Below are 21,052 nucleotides of genomic sequence, written 5' to 3'. Positions count from 1 at the left end.
TTCTTCGGTGTGCTCGGTTTTATTGTGTATTGTATACCATTAATGGACTAGTGTTACAATGGAAGCAATACTTTAGTGTAGTAGCTGACAGATACTGAGCTAAATTTAACTACTTACGATATTGTTTGGTAGTTTTTGGTCTGTAGTCACTTTTTACTAGATGTGTTGTCAAAAATCTGCAGACACTAAAGCTGTCAGATAAATGCAATGGAGGAAAAAAAAAACATCTTAAAGTGGACTATGATTGTATAGTATAAATTGGGAATATTCAAGTAAAGGGCCCCTGTTATACAACATCTGATTAGGTGTATAGTCAATGACTGAGTTAAAACGGAAACCACTGCATTGTTATCATAAATGCTTTAATATATGAAAGAGGCATATTTTAAACACAATACACAGTGTAACAGACCATGTCCCACAAATGTCTTTTACAACGTTTCTTTACAAGGCTACCCATCAGAGCAGACATGCCTGAACTGGAAAGAATGGACGGATAATGTTTGTTGCATTCTGCTGCAATCGAGACAAAACTAAAATGTGACAAAGTTTAGCTTAAACTGAGCAAAGGAAATGCTGAACAAATACATGTTCATAGCTTCTGTGTGGCTAAAAGATAATTAACTGAATTGAGAACAAATCTGCAAAACCCACCATCAAAGTGCTGCTCATGATCATATGCCACGACTTGGTATGGGAATCCTAATGGTAACAACTGTGACGTTGCTGTTAATATGCTCACTAAGCAGACAGTTATGCTGCTTCTCCGTGCTTTGATGTGACCATTGTCTGCACATGATGAGGTAAGACTTGTGAGTATCTGATGTGCCGCTCACCTTTTTCAATTTCAACTAAAATGCTTCGAGATCTCAAGATTTCAATTCAAAGCTTGAAATGAACATGGGACAGATTATAAGACTCAATAACAGTGTGTATTACGTGCATAAAGGCATCATGTTCAAAGTTCAGTGAAATCATTCATAAATTCAGATGATGCAAAACAAGCTTATCAATACAGGATTATAAAAACTTTGACAAAAGTGATGTCGTGTGGCGGCTGTTTATGGCGACAAAATGCTTAGTGATTGCATATCAACTGTCCACGTGGGTCTGCACACGTTTGGAAGCAGACAAAGCGGAACGGTCATCTTCTTTCATGCTTACTAAAACAATTTTTAAAAATATGTAAAAAAAATTACAGTAACAGTAATACCTAAAGCATCACTAAAGACAACTTTTTAGTCACATTCCTAAACATTATTTGTGTTGTGCATTGTGCTGCATAAGGGTAAAGATAATCTCTAACTGAGCGCTGAGCAGCCCATGCTGATACAGACTTATACATTCATGGTATGCATAAGGCTCCTCCTCGGGAACAATTTAACTGCCCACAGGGAAAGCAGAGAAATTAAGAGGGCGTTTCATGATGCAAGGCCATTATGATAAAGGACAAAGCATAATTAGCATTTCTCTCTCCCTCTCCCCTTCTCCAATATTAAAGGAATACAAAACCAGGAATTACCCATAGCTGTTATAATACACACACACTCCAGTATGTCGTCTTTGTATTACAGTTCCTGCCATGCTGCTACTACAGATGATTATGGCATTATTGTCTCTATTGCCAAGGTGACTGTGTGATTATTGGCAGAGCCATTCAGAGACGGCGGTGGCTACAGAGAGAGAGTGGGAGTGCTTTTTTGTTTAAGAGCTGCAGCTCTGCACGGCAGCAGAACTGACACCCGTGGCCTCCATCTGCCTTCAGCCAGATCCTCAGCATCACTCAAAAGGCTGCGGCTCTTCTGTTTTATCATGTGCAACACAGAATCTCCTCACATGCATGAGCAGAGGGCAAGAGGTGTTTAAGACCCTGAGGAAACACTTCCAATTAAGAGCAAATTTCTTTTTTTTTTTTTTTTTTAAATGAAAACACTTCAAAGCTTTGTTGAACTAAAGACATATCACACATTATCTGTTTCAACCCACTTTTCAAAAGATTAAGCTAGAAAGGTGCGGAGGGGGGAAAAAAACCCCTAGTTTCATCCTGCTCTTCGACACTGGAGTGGGGCAGATTGATTTACACCAGTTAGTGAAAACACAAAGCCCACACACATTTAGAGTAACAGATTGAGTAGAGCAAAAAAAAGAAAGAAATATAATCATGTCATATCAGGCAAATGTTTTAAGCTTGGATGAAAATTTAGAAGAGCTGTTGGGTTTTATCCTGTAAATGCTTCTGCATTTGATCTAAAAGATAAAGTAAACATCTGTTGTCTCAGGTTGCTGGAGGCATTTGCTCACTAATTACACCAAAAGTGCTGAAACGAATGGGCTTTTCCTATAGACCTTCATCCATTTCATCTGAGACAAGTCATTAAGGCTCAGTCACTCCAGTGCAGTGCATTGTGCTCCACTCAAGCTATTCTACTCGTGCATACATGACACCTAGATTCAAATGACTGATGTTTTGCCTCGTGTTTCTCTTTTTGTAAAAGAGCTGTGTTTAAAAATACATCAAAATGACAGGCTCTGAAGCAGGTGCATTCGGATCAGTGAGTGTTCTGAAGAGGGAGCGGGTGGGCGAAAGCAACATGTACCACAGACACACAGCAGGCGATCATAGGTGCTGCTACTGAATGAAACCCTATATATATATATATATATATATATATATATATATATATATATAAACATATATAAATTCTACAGACAGACTCAGTGAGGCAGGAAAAGTTTTGGTGTGCTCTTCACAGAATATTAATCCTACTCATCTTCCAGCGTGTGTGCATTGCAATTCAAAACATTTTTTTTTTGGCTGAGTACATGTGTATATATGGGAGTCTCTGTGTGGTTGAGTAAATCCCAGTCAAATCTGACCTGTGCTATTTATCTGACACTGCTACAACCAAAATGCAGAAAATAATGTATAAAATTCCCAAGTGAACCCAGCTAGATCAGAAAGTACTTTCTGTAAGGATCATGGATAGGATGAAAAGTTATGAAGGTGACTTAAAATATGAGCCAAAAGGTTTTTTATATATAATGAACACAAAAAAGGCCAATATAAGCATAAGTGTCAGCTGGAGAACAAACAAATGATGAGAATAAAGAAAAAAAAAAAAAGGTTCAAATGCCATCATGTGAAACTTGTTAGCTTTGTCACTCTACTACATATTAATAATCTAGTCAAAGTTAAAGCAGCATTCATGTTATATTTTTTTAATATCAGGGGGTATCTATCTTCTATTCTATTTAAAAAGCAGTTTGAACAAAAGACAACATTGAATTAAAGAATAAAGCGGTACTGTAACATTTTTAATTTTTGTTTGATTTCTCATTTCAACTGCCACTTGCCACATAAAGGGACAATAAATTCACATTTGGCTATCTAAGAACTGCTATGTGTTTTTGTTGGCATTCCTAATAAAATCGGAATTGCAGCCAGACACGACCTTGGCAGTTGACTTGTGGCCAGCTGAGAATATTTGGTTTTCATTAGGACTGCTGACAACATCAACAACAAGATGTTTCGCAGTAGACTGATGGTCAGAGGTATCAGGTGCCTGCTGGATAATACCTCTGTCTATTAAAGGAAATCAAGTATGTAGCATCTTCAACATAATCACAGGGAATGTTCTTTCATGACCAGAAGACAAAATACAATTGTAAGACAAATGTGGTAACATTAGTCAAGTACAAAGGCCCCAAACCAGCAATCCCATGTGCCTGAGGGATGCTCAGGGATAAACAACAATCTCTATATTTAAACCCTTTTCCCTGCAAAGCACACAGACCTAGAACCTAAACCACACCAGGCTTTTCCATATATTACAATAGAACATCCTTCCATAAATCAATATGATAATACAATCACTATAGGGTGAAGTTCAAGGATCTGTCAGTTTTTTTAAGTTAGTCAATTCAACAGACATGGATGGTTAAAAAAAACAACATGCTTTTAACTGGTGGCAGAAAGCATAGATTTTCAGCCAGGCCCTGAGGTATTGTGGGGCGGATGCAGAAATTCCATTTAAAGAACAGGAAGAAGACTGGAAATTAATGGCACTTTTTTACATTTTGAGTTAGAATTTAAATCTCCTGAAACAATTGGAAGATGCAGACACGACCAGCTAGTGTTCAGAGTCTTTTCAGCGGTCACAAAAGGTAATGATGAAGACAAACTTCAGCAGGACGTGGGGATAAGCATGTTAAAAACAGGCTGTTTTTAGAGATGTTCAATCCCTCACTGACTGTGACAGGGGCTCTGAAACAACACTTGACCCAAAGCAGGGTCTTATTGTCTCTTTTCCTTTGTTTTTTGGTCCTCTTTTGTACTTTCACCCATGGCCAATCTTCCGGCTGACAGGAGTCCTTGTGCAACTGCGCCCCATAAATACGTCCAAAGAACAAAATCAGAGGAAAGACAAAAAAGGCAGAATCTAGCTCTGAAGTATAGTCCTCTGTTTATTTGGGGTAAAATCTCAGCTGAGTGGTAAACAATGTATTGACTGTTTGGTTTGCGTGGGATGTTCTCCCCTTTTAAGAGCCACTGAAGTAAACAGGAAGTAAAGTCTTTGTGTCTGCTTGTCTGCAAGTGTGAGAGTCTGTATGTGCTGCTTAGCTCAGTGGTAGAGTAGACAGAGTTCTGTCATCAGCTGGACAGGACTATGTGCGGGCCTGAGGGGCAGGGCTCCCTCACCTCATCTCTCCTGTCACCAGTTGGCTTTGACAGCTTTGACATCACTGACCAGGTTTTGAGCAAGGCAGATACCAAAAATCTGAAGAGAAAGCCATACAAGACATTAGACCAAGTGAGATAAATAACTATGTTACAGCTACAAAAGAGAAGACAGATGTACTGCAGCGGTTGGCTTGATGTTGCTTGTTCTCACCACAAGATGGCAGTGATGACACAAAATCACAGCCTAGCCATGTAGTTAGTTTTAGGTAAACATCTGTTTTTAAATGCACCAAGTTTCATGTTTCTAATCTAATTGTTGGTAAGTAAAGAATAAATAAATAAATAAGGACCACTTACCTGTAAAAGTGCAATACCAACAAAGATTCCTGCTACAATGATCAGGTTGTCCTGAAGCCACTTCTCAAACTGTCCCACACAGCCCTTAGTGTAGATATATTTCTGCCGATCCAGCTCCTTTTTGGAAACAAAAAACAAACAAACAAAAAAAAAACAAAACAGAGTTATATTACAATATGAGAAAATAACAGTATTTTTAAACCACATAAAATGATCAGCTCTCAGAGACGATGCTGGCCTTTTGCATGATTTAAACAAACGCCTGAGCACTGACCTATGATTAATGCTGGACAAAACAAACACAGGAAGCATTCTGCCCAGTAACGCATTCGACGCTAAGGACGGCATGAGCAATGAGTGGCAGCTGAGTCATGCTTAGATTACAACGTGTCAGTGTCTGGAAATCATGGAGAATACCAAGGCGCTGTACTGAGTATCTCTGAGGACCCTGTCTGGCCTGAACAAACAGGCAGAAGCTGTTTCCTGTTACCGGACAGATGGCTGTTTGTGTTGCCAGATTCAGCCGATGATGTACGGAGTCTATTCAGAGATGAAAATAAAAAGGTGCAATTTAGAGCTAAAGACACTAAAAATAGGAATAAGAATGGGTGGGAATGGGACTCTATACAATGCTCTCTTTGTTACCCTTGAAGACAAGTCAACCAGGCAAATCCTTTATTCTCTCGCAAAACCTGAAAGTTATCTTCCAGCCAATGGGAGATAAAGGGAGTCTCCTGGCAGCCAATAAAAAAGCAGGAAACACTGTGTTGTTCTAGCTGTGAACTTCCTCTGAAGCTATTTCAGCCCTCTATCTTTGTTGTGCTAGTGTCCTCCCCCTGCTATTCCCATTTCCCAGCCTGCACTCCATAAACAAGCTGCACGGGAGCTCACTGCACATCACTGATGGTTTCAGCCGACTGTCATTGACCAGGGTGTTAGCACAAGAGCACACAGAGAAAATGAATTCATACCAACTCTGTGACAGGTGGTTCACTGTATTACAGTGTGCCTAGCAACAGCAATCTTTCTGACTGCAGTGCAGTGACTTGTAACCACCACACCCACACACAGAGGAGAAAGTGAACGGACTGGCATAACCCACTGAGTTGCCAATTACAGAGTGCAGTAAGGCAGCTCTCTAGGCTATAACTGGATCCTAATTATCCCTGTTAGAAGAACAATCTGTTATTAAGGCAAGATGCATGTAGAGGACCCTGTATGATACTTAACCCTATAAACTCTGGGTGTTGGCCACCTGTTTTTAGGTACATGTTATATTTCAGTTTTAAAAAAAGAAACTTTTTCTGCAGCTTAGATGGTATACAATTTCAAATCTGATTGGTCTGATTCGTATTTCAAAAATTAATCAATTTTTACTGGGGCACAGAGACAAACAATCAAGCCCAATACAAATGAAGCTGATTGCCACACTGCCTTCAACAACTGCTTAGATTGTTTCAATCAAACAGGTTTGCAGCTTGTCAGTCAACTTGGCCTCAAGAGTGATTTCGCTCAGCAGCTTTGCATCAGTTTAACCAGAAAGGCTGGCACTGGCTGCCAATCATGCTCCGCTACCGCCACTGACTATAGTGTGAATAAGAACTTGTTCTCTTTCTCTGCTATAATTTTAATTGGCTATTTTAAAATATTTATATTTCTTTAAAAAATGTCACAAAGCACTTTATTAATTTCAGAGAGCTATATTCTCAAAGTCAAAAAAACAGAGAATTAAATAAAGTACAGGATCAAGTATATTAAGACCTAGGGAAGTGGTAAAGATATGTTTACAGATACCAACCCCTTGAAGACGAACATCATAACCACACTGCGTGTTGATGACATCCTCCTGTTAAAAAAAAAGAAAAAAAGGAATAAATGTGAGATCCTGTCAGATGTCAAATTTACAATTTCATCTATTGCTCTGCAGATGTGAAAAGTCCAATGACTTTTCAAATGTCTGAGTAACAGGAGAAGAAATGAAGAGAAATATGAACTAACTGCTCTGCAGAGTAACTTCAATTTAGTACAAATTACTGGTTATGGCAAAATAATGGCTGCAGTGTGTCCTACACATTGGTGTCATTATTTGTCTGAAAATGTTGAATCATTCATCTACTTCTTACATCTTTCATCAACATCTTGACCACTTTAACTGCAATCTGAATACAGTGCCAAATAAACTCAAATGCTAAAATAAACACAGATGCCAATGCATTCCTCTTAGATCATTAATTCAAATCATAATATGTGATTATGCACAATTTATCATGCGTTATTGCTGTATGACTCACCGCAGGATCTTTAATACAACAGGAAAAGGGGACTCCGCAGCGCTCCCTACTGGGGTTCAGCTCAGTGCAGTTGAAGTAGATGTTCAGGTTCCAGTCATCAGGCCCGTGAGCTCCACAGCATAACCACTGAGACAGCAGCAACAACAGACAGAGATTAAAGAGGCAACTCTGGCTAACTGACAGATTTATTTTCTCTGATCTGGTCTACAAACAGATCTTTAAAGCTTGGCTCAGGTCAGCCTGGGTGGGTAGCCAGCTTACTGTGGTGGTCAGCAACTACAGAGAATGAGACTCAAATGGCGAGACGAGAGCGGATCTTAATCGCCTTTACAGTATGTCATGACAGAGCCTAGTGTTTACACATGGGAGCCAATTATCTAAACTGTTCCATTCAAACAATTGGATAATCATTTGAAGTAAATGCAATCACATTAATCATGAGATTTACTCCACAACTGCAGTGGCTGAATCATTTGCCTCTCTGCCTGTGAAGTGACCCATTTTAGCAAGAGTTTCTAAGGACTTATAAATTTATAGAGATAGGAATGACTTCTGAAACATGTGATAGCATAAGAAATTTGTCTTTTATCTGTATAGACAGATGAGTATCAGTCAATAGGAGTGGACTCACATATTCCTGGGCAAAGTCAATAAGATTCTGTAAGTCAATGTCATCACGGTAGGCCTTGACATTATTGTTGATAAAAAAGTTGAGCTGGTCTTTGATCCAGTCCTTAAAAACGAAGGCAAGGATCCCGGCAGTCAACTCCAAGAAGAAGATCAAACCCAGGAACACAGAAAACTGGAAAGTACATCACACACATGACAGTGAACACACACCCACATAAAAAATAAAAAAGATGTTTTCTAAAAGATCAGAACAAGATTTGTTTCCAGCATTTATTGTGAAAGGACTGAAAGCACGTAATGCTCCTGTACAGATCTAATGTAAGGCCTGTCATGATCTGCTGAGCGAGAGCATGGCAACAAAAACCGCAGTCCCAGAGGTACCGTTATATCATCCCTTTACAGTAAATGTGGGAGGAGATGGGGCTAAGGATAAATGCACAAAAGCCACATTAGCTCCTCACTCTGACGCCTGACTTACTGCCGCTAATGGACATCGGCTGGACTTAATAGCTACTCAGAATCACAGCCAGCAACAGGGTAAGTTTGTCTGCGTCAGTCACATATTGTTATCAATACTGCTGAACCCAAATAAACCTAAAACTGTGCTGTCATGGTTCTGGGATTTAGAATTATTCTCAGCTTTGGAAAAAAAAATGTGCTGATGACAAAAAAAGTTGCTTGATGGAGAAAATGTTTTAGTGGCTTCTGAGGCATAAATAAGTGTTTCTGATCATTACTTTCTTATTAAACAGGAGTTGGTTTAGTGATGAGAAACCATGAAACAACCCAGTACATTTGACTACACTGACTCAGCTCTGGTAAGAACCGATAATCTGTGAAGTGGTTAAAATGCTGCCTTACAAACTTAAGCAGAAATGTGTTCTCTCTGAGCGCTCCAATGCAGCCAGCAAAGCCCAGGATGAACATGACCCCTCCTACAACAATGAAGAGCCACACAGGGTCGAAACCCCCTAGATCCGTGATGGATGACAGATTGGACAGCACGCCCTGAGGGAAGGGAAGGAAGACAAAAGAGTGTGGTTAAAATTCTGACTTTCAAAATCAATCCCTACTATCCCTTTTACAAGGTCTCATCAAAATTTCTCACTCTACAAAAACACACAGTTAAACTTAAAAGAGTGTGTGATGTCAAAGAGAAAGAGAAGGTTTAACTAATGGCACAGCCAAGGGGCCAGCTGGAGTTGCCAGGTTCAAAGAGGCAGAACTATAGCAGAAAAAAAATCTATTAAAAGGCAATACTGTCATTTGATCTGAACTGAATCCATAAAGTGAGTTGCTTTCTAAATAAAATAACAACCCCCCAGAGGGTTTTTTCATTAGTTTATCTACAACACAATTTCACTCTCTGGCAAATCTCTTTCCAGCCTATAAAAACAAGTAACTTATCAGAAAAGGCACAGTTAGGAGCCCTCTGCAAACATTCACAGGCAGACATCTACACTTCCTCTCTGCACATCCTGTCTGCACAGCCCCGAGGCCACAGTATGTCTGTCAGTCTCTGGTCTGCACGAGTCTGACACTGACAAAAACACACGTTTTATCTGAGACCACAGCCCACGATTCCAACATATATTACACCTGGACATCAAACAGTGCTCACACCAGAGGCAAGTTTGATGTCACTGGGTAGTAAGTTATAAGGTGCAGCGTTTATGGGTAAAAAAGCTTGTTCAAACACAATAAGTGTTCTGATTCATGGATGATCTCTCACCATCTCTTCATACATTTGTCACCTATCTTGAAAGGGAGCCCACCAGGGTTATTGCTTGTAAATGTGGGCACCCACACTCAGTTCTGTTTGTTTGTCACATATGAAAGCACTTACAGCTAAATCTCAAGAATGTGCAAATCTCAAACTGGTTAAGTTAAGGCCCCCCCTCCCCGCACTGAGGTAGAGGACAACTATAGGCCAATGGCAATACAGCATTTTTGTTTTTATGGCAGTGTTGCTGAATAAACTATCCATTTAAATTTATGCATGAGGTCCTGAAACAATAATGTGGTCTGGCAGTACGCAGTGAGCTTGATACTAATCAGCCTAGTGACTGAGACCCAAACTCACCATTATGCCATTCCAGTACCCACTATCCATCATTTGGCCTAATCCCTTTAAATTATTCATGCTGTTCCACAAAGGTACTCCGGTGCAGGCCTATTTGTGCAGAGATCACGACCAGACATTACTAATCAGTACATGCTTCCACGCCGGCCCAGCATTTACTGAACACACTGTTACCATTTCTAGCTAATTAATGAGCAAATTGACTGTACACTCGATTTGAAGAAGTTTTGAACGTTGCCACGAGCCGCTGCACGCGACAGGTTAATGGCAGCACCTGACCTTTGCAGCTCATACAGGGAAAATAAACAGCAACCAGTTTCCACGCACATTTGACAGCCAATTCCTTTTGCGACAGGCTGTTGTAAAACATAACATTAAATTCCTGGTGGCTGTGATTAAAACAAATTCAGCTGTACCACAATTACCTTTACCAGGTAATACACCTTTAACTGTTATAGGAAAGTTGCCTCTAATTTCCCTCACCACCACCCTCAAAATCTTCTCTGTACACTGTACTTCCAGCTGAATTTGGCAGGAATATGAGCAAGAATTTCAGCTATGCTGTAGAGTTCATCATGATGTACTTCACCAATGCATGTTTGTGTGTGAAGGTTTGTACTTACCTTCTCCGCCCATGCCCACAGGCCTATGCCCAGGAATGCTGCTCCCAGTAACTGGAACAAAGCACACAGAAGAGTTTCCACTGTTAAGACAGGAAGCTCCAGGTATCATCAGGCTCATCAGGATTTCTCAACATGAAACATTTCAGATTTCTTTGAGTATCACTCAATCAGTTAAAGATTGGCAGCATCCTGTGTGACAGATGTATGTACGCTACCAGTCAAAAGTTTGGACACACTTTACCACTGAATTGATGATAATAACAATAGTAATACATTTTATTTATACTGCACTTTACATTTTGACACCAAAATCTCAAAGAGCTACAGTTTGATTAAAACCAAACATACAGCATAAGAATACAGCATTCAAACTAAAAAGCTTTGAAAGAATTAAATGAGAAAGTGTGTCCAAACCTTTGACTGGTACTGTAAGTTGAACACAGTCTGGACTGTGTGGGTGTGGTTTGATCACATATGATATACAGTGGTACCTGTTGCAACACGTAAACTATCTGACAACTGAGGTTATTAAGTTTTGTTAAACTCACTACTTTTGATCCTCAGCAAATACGTGCGAAGCATAGTCAAAACATAACGCAGACAAACACTCTCAGTCACATTTACAGGCAATTAACCAAACCTCCACACAGACATGGGAAGAACATACAAAGACAGAAAAGCCCCAGATTTCGAAACTTGAAACCTTCGTGTTTGTGAGGCGACACTGCTAACCACACCTCACTGACATGTCACCCACATTACATACAGAAAGAAGCTAATTGAGAAAACTACTTGAGCCTGTAACCTAAGGGAGTAATCTGAAAGTGTATCTATAGGTTAGAAGTCATTGTGCTGTGTCACTTAAGAGGCAGGAGGATTTGATATCCTGAGAGTTAATGAAAATACCTTCAGTATTAGCCTCATGTCCCATCCCAGGAAAAGAAGAATGCAGGGCTCACACATGCCAAGAAAAAAGAGAATTTCAGAAAGTACAGGGTGAGGGCCTAAGATGACCACAGCACCCGACCACACCACGTAAAGAGCCAAAATTATACAAAAACATCAGCAAGGCTTTAGGATTAGACCTGTTGGACTTCACATTAGTAAAAATCATGCATTTCTGGGTAGTTTACTCATATAATGCAATTGTCTTATCAGCTGCTTGGCTGCCACAAAATGTCATTCCTAAGAGATTTGGGATGGTAGTGAACATAACGGAGGCACACTATAATGGCAAAGCCTGAAATGTAATAGCTTCATTCAAACTGGGCTAAATCATATTCTTGTGAAGCTAATTAAATCGAGTGACGCAGGTAAACTGGCAACCTATCAGTGTGCACACAATGCGATAGTATGCCAACAACAGCAGCAGGAAGCTGGTGGTTACATAAGCTGTTGCAGCAGTTGTGTGTGGAAAGAGATCCACAGAAAGAGTCAAGGTAAGTAGGCAGAGATCAGGTAGAAGAGATTAGGCTGACAGAGTAGGAGCAGTACACTATTTAGCCTCTGAAAGAGAGCACACAAACAGGACAGATAAAACAACTCTTATCTTACAGCATGTAAACTCCAATTATACAAATACATTCAAAGTATAACGTTACAGAACAGCTCTCTTTTGCACATTAAACTGCGTGGTATTTTGCAGCTTCTTGTATTTGTCTCCTCTCAGTAACAACAGTGCCATGTCTTCCAAGAAATAAACTAAATTAGCCTGTTTTAGAAAAATTACCCCAATATTCCTAAACCCCAAAACCCCTATTAATATACTATCTGACCTCACATGAGAGTTCAACCTGGACTACTGGTCTGTAAAATTAAAATCCAGTATGCGTGTTTACCGTTTACTGAATTCATCTGGTGGTAAAATTTGGGTATGTTCGACAAGCAGTAAGCTTAAGTTGTAACACTTCAGTTGGCAGTGTCAGACAGCACGTACAGTAGACTAAAAATAAATTATGTTTGGCTGTCATGTTTGGCATTGCCATCCTTGTGGGACAACACACCACGTCTATGTGTAGTATAACTGGGTGCAACGGCTTGTCTGCAATTTGTGACTCTTGCTGCTTTCCAATTCAGGGCTGGGAACTCTGTAAGGATGCAACAAATAAAGGACTGTCCTTGAAGGACTCTGAAGGCTACATTGAACCTGTGCCTTCTTTCAAAATGAGATAGCAGCCAAGATGAATGCTGCATTGCAATTTTGAAAATTCCCTGAGTTTATAACCATGGACCTGCCCTCAAACAGTCTGAACTGTGAACAATCATTTAACGTGACAGTTGTATAAACTGCATCATTATTGCCATTCCCAACATCCAAAACTACAGTGGTGTGAAAAAGTTTTGGCCCCCTTCCTGATTTCTTATTTTTTTGCATGTTTGTCACATTTTAATGTTTCAGTTAAAACACCTGAGTTCAATTCCTCTAGCCACACCGAGGCCTGATTACTGCCACACCGGTTCGCAATCAAGAAATCACTTAAATAAGACCTGCCTGACAAAGTGAAGTAGACCAAAAGATTCTCAAAAGCTGGACGTCATGCCTAGATCCAAAGAAATTCAAAAACAAATGCGAAAGAAAGTAATTGAGATCTATCAGTCTGGAAAAGGTTATAAAGCCATTTCTAAAGCTTTGGGACTGCAGCGAACCACAGTGAGAGCCATTATCTACAAATGGTGAAAACAGTGGAGAACCTTCCCAGGAGTGGCTGGCCGACCAAAGAGCGCAGCGACGACTCATCCAAGAGGTCACAAAAGACCCCACAACAACATCCAAAGAACTGCAGGGCTCACTTGCCTCACTTAAGGTCACTGTTCATGACTCCACCATAAGAAAGAGACTGGGCAAAAATGGTCTGCATGGCAGAGTTCCAAGACGAAAAACCGCTGCTGAGCAAAAAGAACATAAAGGTTCGTCTCAGTTTTGCCAGAAAACATCTTGGTGATCCCCAAGACTTTTGGGAAACTACTCTGGACTGATGAGACAAAAGTTGAACTTTTTGGAAGGTGTGTGTCCCATTATGTCTGGCGTAAAAGTAACACCACATTTCAGAAAAAGAACATCATACGAACAGCAAAATATGGTGGTGGCAGTGTGATGGTCTGGGGCTGTTTTGCTGCTTCAGGACCTGGAAGACTTACTGTGATAAATGGAACCATGAATTCTGCTGTTTACCAAAAAATCCTGAAGGAGAATTTCCAGCCATCTGTTCATGACCTCTAGCTGAAGCAAACTTGGGTTCTGCAGCAGGACAATGATCCAAAAGACACCAGCAAGTCCACCCGGCTGAAGAAAAACAAAATGAAGACTTTGCAGTGGCCTAGTCAAAGTCCTGACCTGAATCTGACTGAGATGCTGTGGCATGACCTTAAAAAGGCGGTTCATGCTCGAAAACCCTACAATGTGGCTGAATTACAACAATTCTGCAAAGATGAGTGGGCCAAAATTCCTCCACAGCGCTGTAACAGACTCATTGCAAGTTATCGCAAATGCTTGATAGCAGTTGTTGCTGCTAAGGGTGGTCCAACCAGTTATTAGGTTTAGGGGCAAACACTTTTTCACACAGGGCCATGTGGTTTTGGATTTTGTTTTCCCTTAATAATAAAAACCTTCATCTAAAAACTTCATGATGTGTTTTACTTGTGTTATCTTTGACTAATATTTAAATTTGTTTTATGATCTGAAACAAAGTGTGACAAACATGCAACAAAATAAGAAATCAGGAAGGGGGCCAGTACTTTTTCACACCACTGTAAATGATAAATATCTAGAGATAATTAAAAATAGCTGTATTTGAAAAGTGATCATCTCAGGAGGAAGACAATTGCACAATTTTGGTGCAGATGCCACAAAAGAGATCCAGATCACTCCACTGGACAGTATTAACTCTGGGAACATCTAGGAGGCCTTGACTAATGATATGTCCAACTGGCCAAAGCACAATCGGACATCTCAAATGACAAAACGTCACAAAGATAAGTTGGTGCCAGCCCATTTTAAAAATGTAAAATTTAAACAATAAAATCTTAAATCTTCTTCGTTATGCTCATGATGGCTGCTATCCCATACAACCCGAGCAGCAGCATTTTAGACTAACTGAAGGAAAGCAAGAGATGAAGAAGAGATACCTTTGTAAAGAGCATTACAGTAGTCAAGCCATGAAGTGATAAAGTCATGTATAGCCTTTTCCAAGTCAACAGAAAAGGCTTCACTTTTGAAAGCAAACAGTTGAAAAGACACAGGACTTGACTTCTGCATTCATCTGACTGATAAACAAAACAGATAAGTTCTTGACAAGAAGTTTAGGGAAAAAAAGCCAAAGACTGACTTAAACATTCAAGTACTTCTGGTTAATTGCTCAGATCATTCATTCTTGTAGTTTCAGTGTGGACACATCCTCCTCTTTTTTCCCATCTCTCCTGTTTATTTTTTCTTTTTTTTTTTTTTACAGTGAACTATCCAGTAAAGCAGAAAGACTACAAAACCTGCCTCTTTATTCTGGTGCGCCTAAAACAAACAAATAAAAAAAAAAAAAAAAAAACACCAGCCAGGCAACAGAAAAGTACATCTGTTACATGACCGATTCTGTTATTTCCTGTGAAAAGTACTTCATTGCATGTGAAGTTGAGTTTTAGGGCAACCTTGAAAGCAGCATTAAGTGAGACAACTATGCAGGTATCCATGTCTGGTTGTCTGTCATTTTGGCAATTTTCCACTTTTTTGGAAGCCTTTTCTTGGTTGCTGAATATTTCCATTAACTCTTACAAAATACACAATAACAGAGTGTCTTTTGGAGAGAACAGAATGGTGAAAAAAGCTAAAATCAAAACTAAGCTATATATCAGTATATTTCAGTACAAATTCAAATTGAACTAAATTTCTATTAAATATACTTCCACCCATCATTAACTCATAGTGCTACCAAGCTTTATTGTGAAGCGTCAAAGTGTAACAGATTATGTGTAGAAAACATGTTCTGATAATGGTTGTGTTTTTAATGCCCTATCTGCAAACACAACTACCCTCCTGAGACAATGAGATTTGGATTGGAGTGAATTTGACTGAATGAGCACACACTGAAACTGAACTCACCGTGCCTTTGTGCAGTGCCTGTGTTATTTCCCTTTATTTTTTTTTCCCCATAGTGTAATGTGGACCACCCGAGTCAAATTCAGGTTAGCTGAATGCTTCCCATTATGTTGTAGATAAAATAAAAATAAACATTTAACATAAAATGCAAATTTTACACAGGTTTTATATTAATCTCAGTGTTTTCAAATAGAACTTAGATAAGCAATAAAACTAAGAAAAAGCACAACACTGTGTCCTTGTTTTTGTTCTTGCTTAGTTTACACTTCATTGGTTCTGTATGTTTGGGGACAAGGTTTGTTAAAAGCCACCTAGGATTTCTTTCTGTACATCTTACCTGATCTAGAAAGTAATTTTGTTTCCCTTTCTTCAATGTACTTTTATCCCACTATTGCATTCCTGTACTTCTATGTGTCATCACTGAGCAAATAAATAGTTTGAAATGACATGTCCTTGTATCTGTCTTGTTATTCAAATCAAGCTGTTCAGGTTATTTCTCTGTCAAGCGTTCGTGTAAGTGTGTGTGTCCCAGAGCGAGGGGTTTCTCTCCATGTGGACAGAGAGATTATCAACACTAGAGATGATGCCTCCCTAAGCCAGCTGATCCCATTAACCTTTACTAACTAGCAGACAACCCAAGCTTCATGCTGCCTTGATGCACACACACACACACACATACACACACACACACACACAAACGCACAGGGTATGAACTTACTCAAGTGTGACTGCCCTTTCATTGACTCACTACAAAGCTGAATATCTAATGTGTGACTGTGTGAACAGCAATTCTTGATGATGATATCTGCAACACTGCCAACACAGTGACCAAAATGTGAAGCTCATCTGACTCTACAGTTTAAAAAAAAAAAATGCACTCTCAAATATTTTGCATTCACACTTCTTTGCACTTGACAACGCAAATGCAATATATCACTTTGGCTGATTAATTAAAACACCATGTAACTAAAACGAGAGTTTGAAGTCGCCCTGAGGTCCAGAATATATCTGACTGAAAATAGACTGTGCTGTTAAAAGTGAAACTAAAATCAAGGTTAGGTCCTGTTCAAAGAGATTATCAGTATCCAGATATATCCAGATATTGTGTAGCAGTGCAGACCCAACATAAATAAACTGCAGCTGACACAGATTATCAGAACAGAAATCAGAACAAATCTGAAAGAATAATCCTCTTGTGAGTGGACTTTGCCTCCCTGTTCACATGTGATTTTATCTGTGATAAAAGGCAACTACTACTAAACAGGAAAAAATCTGCTCTGCGACTAAGAAACAGAAATCGGGCAATATACCAGAGAGAGGACAATATTTTTATTGAATAACTTGTAGAATACCTCTATTAATTATTTAGTTGTTTAGAGAAGAAACTGACCAAAAATAGTGAAAATACAGACTGTGGTCTCCTGAAGCCCAAGGTGAAATATTCAAATTTCTGCAAATTATGCTTTCTTTGAGTGCACTCAGAGATGCATATTGCTCACGTACATACTGTGTGTGAACACAGAAATCCCTAACTATCTCTAAATGTGGCATGAGTGATGTTTCCTTAAATGGTTGCATTCACACTCCAGATTGTCCATAGCTGTCCACCTGCGATGTGAACACCCAACGCACGTTTTAGAGCCAAGTGTGAACAGACACTTGTAGCTGTAGCTGGCTAATAAACACAGCCTGCATGCAACCATCTTAGCAACTTGGTTACAGGTTAACAAGCTCTTAATTACAGCATGTAGAGCCGCCAAACATTTCAGCAGCTCAAGCAGAAAATGTGATTAATTAAGTGGATGTGAGGAATGTGTCTATTCTAAGGATGAGAGAAGGTGTGTTGTTCTTGGTTGAAAGCGTCTGGTTGTCAACAGCAAGCTCCAGCGATGGAAAAATTCTCACACACACACACACACACACACAAAAAAGCACTGGGTTATATTGCTCTATTTTGTTCACAATATTTGGGTCTTACAAGCATTCTGTCTCAATTTAGGCAGCATTTTCAGGCCTGACAATATCAGTGTAGGAAAGACAAATGGGTTGATTTGCAGAGAATAAACCCCATCTCACTCTATTGCGGCAATGTACTGGCTTGTCTGTCAAATCCAGTTCTGCAGCATACAGACAAGAGAAGAACATCTTCTAGTGATTATTAACGGGAACAGCCAGCGAACTGAAACTTGTCCCAGTGGTTCATAAAGACCTCAGACCCAGGACTGTTCGCTCGGCCTGAGTGTCAAACAGTCTGAAAGAACACAATATGAGTCAGACACAACACTGAGGCCCTATGACTCATTATTTCCTGGTTGATTGCAGAGTCCAATTGAATTATAGAAGACTTCTCATTTGTGAGATGAATTGTAAAATGTAGCTGTGCTTTTTTTTTTCTTTCTTTGAAACCTCTGGCTCATGACAAACTTACAGGAAAAAGGTATGTCGTAATACACCTACATTATGCAGGAGTGTTGACAGATGAGGAGGTGATGATTAATGGAAGAGGAATAAGAAGGCAGCCGGTTGTATGTGCCTGATGAGTCTGCCTGAACAAGCATTCGAGGGGAGAAAACACAGACTCATACCCGTTCCCACTCCCCACAATCTTTGTTCTCATCATTCGTCTTTGTGCGTTTGTGGGTGTGTGGGTGAAGAGAAACAATGCTGTCCTGCAGAGCCTGAGGACTACAGCAGTGGAGGGAGTGAAAGAGGCGCTTGCACAGAGGAGGGCTGGGTGGTATTCAGGCCTGTGTAGCCTTTTCCTTCAAATAGTGTGTGGGAAGACCCTCTGGGGCACACAGACACACCATCTCTTCACCCACAGACATTATAATACACCAGCCACACAGAGGCAATGCAGACGGGTGAGGAGGGAGAGGCGAGGGCGACTGAACAGAGGAACTTTTCAGACCGAGTGGGGAGGGGGCGCAGTGTAAAGGAGACGTGGGCTCACTTACAACTGCCCCAACAATATAGATGAGACTCATTCCCATTTCACAGAGACAGCACAATAGCAGCAAAGTGGCAACAGACAACAGTTCATTTCATGAGTTTTCATAAGTTTCATGAAAGGAAAAGTTTCAGCTCCCAACAAGCCAGTGCAGACATAACTTTGAGAATGAGTAGAAGTCTAATCCAAGTCAACACTTAAGTTTTGTGTGTTTGGGAGCCTTATAACCAGTGATAGGAAAATACTCCAAAAACGAGGGACTCCCTCTAGGTCAGTTTAGTAAACGAGCTGATCTGCTGTTATGCAAGTTATCACGAATAAACAACAGAGATCAAACCAGAATAACAGCAAAACACATAACATTATAGATGATTCAACCGACTCGTAGTTATCAGTCACAGCTCAGAGATAGTTCAAAGTTAAGCAACCTTCACCAGAATATTTACTTTAGGTAAAAATAGTGTTCACTTTCTTATGATATCGAAAAGAAAACGGTACAAACACTTTATTGACTTACCCAGAATATAATGTTGAAGCCAAATAAGAAGTATTTAACACAGCAGCTGACTTCGGCTCCTTTAAAATGATGGTGTTTTCTACTCATTCTTCCAAGATAGTGGTGGCTAACTGGAAAGCTAGGTAACTACTCCTGTTAGTACTCTAAAAGCTTAGCCAAAGCTGCAGCTCTTGAACTCCTGAAGCCACGGTTAGTTGGCTCCATTAGCTAAACAACACCGAGTGTACTCGCCGGACAGCTTTAAGGATATCAAACATATGAGGCTAATTATTTTTTCCTCGTTTTAACGTTAGCTCGCTAGGCCAGCTAGCTTGCAACTTCTATGGTTAGCATTAGCGGCTAACAACAACAAATCCAGCGACACTTAAGGCACAGACATTCATCTGCAGTTCAGTCGATATTCAAGTTGCCTGGCGATGATTCCATTCCCGGAGACTGAAATAAAGCTAAGGGACTTTCATCTAAATGTCTAATCGATCATCTCTGTTTAGGCATCGTCGCTTCTAAATTCTTCATCCTTGTTTTGTGCTGTGGAATAAGCCCCCGCTGTCATTGAGTAAAACACTGCGCTGGCTTTCGCCCTTTTCACCTCAAGAGCGGCCTCTTGTGTCTCACCGGAGGTTTTCACTTACCGGACCGACAACAAAACGGAGAATAGCTAATGACCATCCATCCATCCATTCATCCATCCATCCATTATCTATTCCCGTTTATTCCTATTTAGGGTCCCAGGGATCTGCTGGAGCCTATCCCAGCTCTCTTTGGGTGAAAGGCAGGGGTACACCCTGGACAGGTCACCAGTCCATCACAGGGCCACAATTTAGAGTCACCAATCAACCTGGCATACATGTTTTTGGACTGTGAGAAGAAGAATAGCTAATATATATATCATATATAAAGAGTAATAATTTCACCCACTCTAAATTGAGTACAGAAAGGGTTAAATCCTGTTTTTCAGCCTAATGGGTGCACAGGTGCAGCAGGGATAGCCAAGTTTCATCATTTAATTCATGCAAATTAAGAAAAAAGGATCAGCAACGGTATTTTAATTATATGGTCCACAAACCACATTGTTGTCAATCTGCCCATCCACAGCAAATGAGTTATATTTAACAATATAATAAAGCCTGGTCTTAAATCTTATGGTCTAATTTATATTTAGCAACACCAATTTGCATAAATTGTGGAAAAGAGTTGTCTGTGAATACAATCTCCCAAATGTATTGTGCAACTGCTGACAGTATGCCACCTTATTTACAGCTGTCTTGTCTTTTTCAGTTGAGTGATGTGTGATATCTAACACAGGGATAGCACCTTTTTTCCTAACAACACAGATGTGCTAAAATCATATAAGTTGTAACTATAGGATGTAATAAATGAGCATTCAGATTATTAGTCAGTACAGTGCTCACCATACTGTTCCCAAAAATCTATTAAATTCTATTATTATTATTGATGTTGTTTTTATTATCGTTGTTGTTGATGTTCTTAATATCAACACTCACACTGCACAAGAATAGGCAGCAGAGCACACCTGTTGCCTTTGCCAGAGCAGGAAAAGTGCAGATGGAAGTTATAACTTTAATAATGGCTCAGATAACCATGCAAGCATGCATAATACCAGGGCCCTGGCACTGATCAAATAACTGCAAAAAAGTTATCATTCATTACTGTCATTAATTATACATGTGCCTTTGCTGATGTGTTAAATGCCTGCAGTGAAAAGGCACAATTAGGAATGATGTTCATTGTTACTTTGAAAAACAGCAGATATTGAAATTGTTAATTATTCATATCCACATTTTTTCACAGTTTTGCCTTGCATGAGCCTTTA

General features: G+C 39.8%; 1 protein-coding gene across 2 annotated transcripts; it reads right to left on the bottom strand.

Annotated features, from left to right (window-relative positions):
* Window positions 1–343: 343 nt before the first annotated feature.
* On the bottom strand, window positions 344–19,795 carry tspan17 (tetraspanin 17). Of its 2 annotated transcripts, none has more exons than XM_026330116.1 (8): window positions 19,219–19,795; window positions 10,666–10,716; window positions 8,821–8,967; window positions 7,961–8,131; window positions 7,330–7,455; window positions 6,837–6,884; window positions 5,039–5,155; window positions 344–4,778 (listed from the first exon to the last, which is right to left on the bottom strand). In XM_026330116.1, the coding sequence occupies exons 1-8, from the start codon at window positions 19,303–19,305 to the stop codon at window positions 4,713–4,715; spliced, it is 813 nt and encodes a 270-aa protein (XP_026185901.1). In that variant the 5' UTR covers window positions 19,306–19,795; the 3' UTR covers window positions 344–4,712. The 2 variants fall into 2 exon arrangements, with proteins under 2 accessions (XP_026185901.1, XP_026185902.1); XM_026330117.1 differs by lacking the exon at window positions 19,219–19,795 and adding an exon at window positions 11,572–13,001.
* Window positions 19,796–21,052: the final 1,257 nt, after the last annotated feature.

Source organism: Mastacembelus armatus, chromosome 10 (genome assembly GCF_900324485.2).
Source record: "Mastacembelus armatus chromosome 10, fMasArm1.2, whole genome shotgun sequence".
Lineage (NCBI taxonomy): Eukaryota > Metazoa > Chordata > Actinopteri > Synbranchiformes > Mastacembelidae > Mastacembelus > Mastacembelus armatus.
The sequence above is the reverse complement of the archived record's forward strand: the minus strand, read 5'-3'. Positions and strand labels throughout refer to the sequence as shown.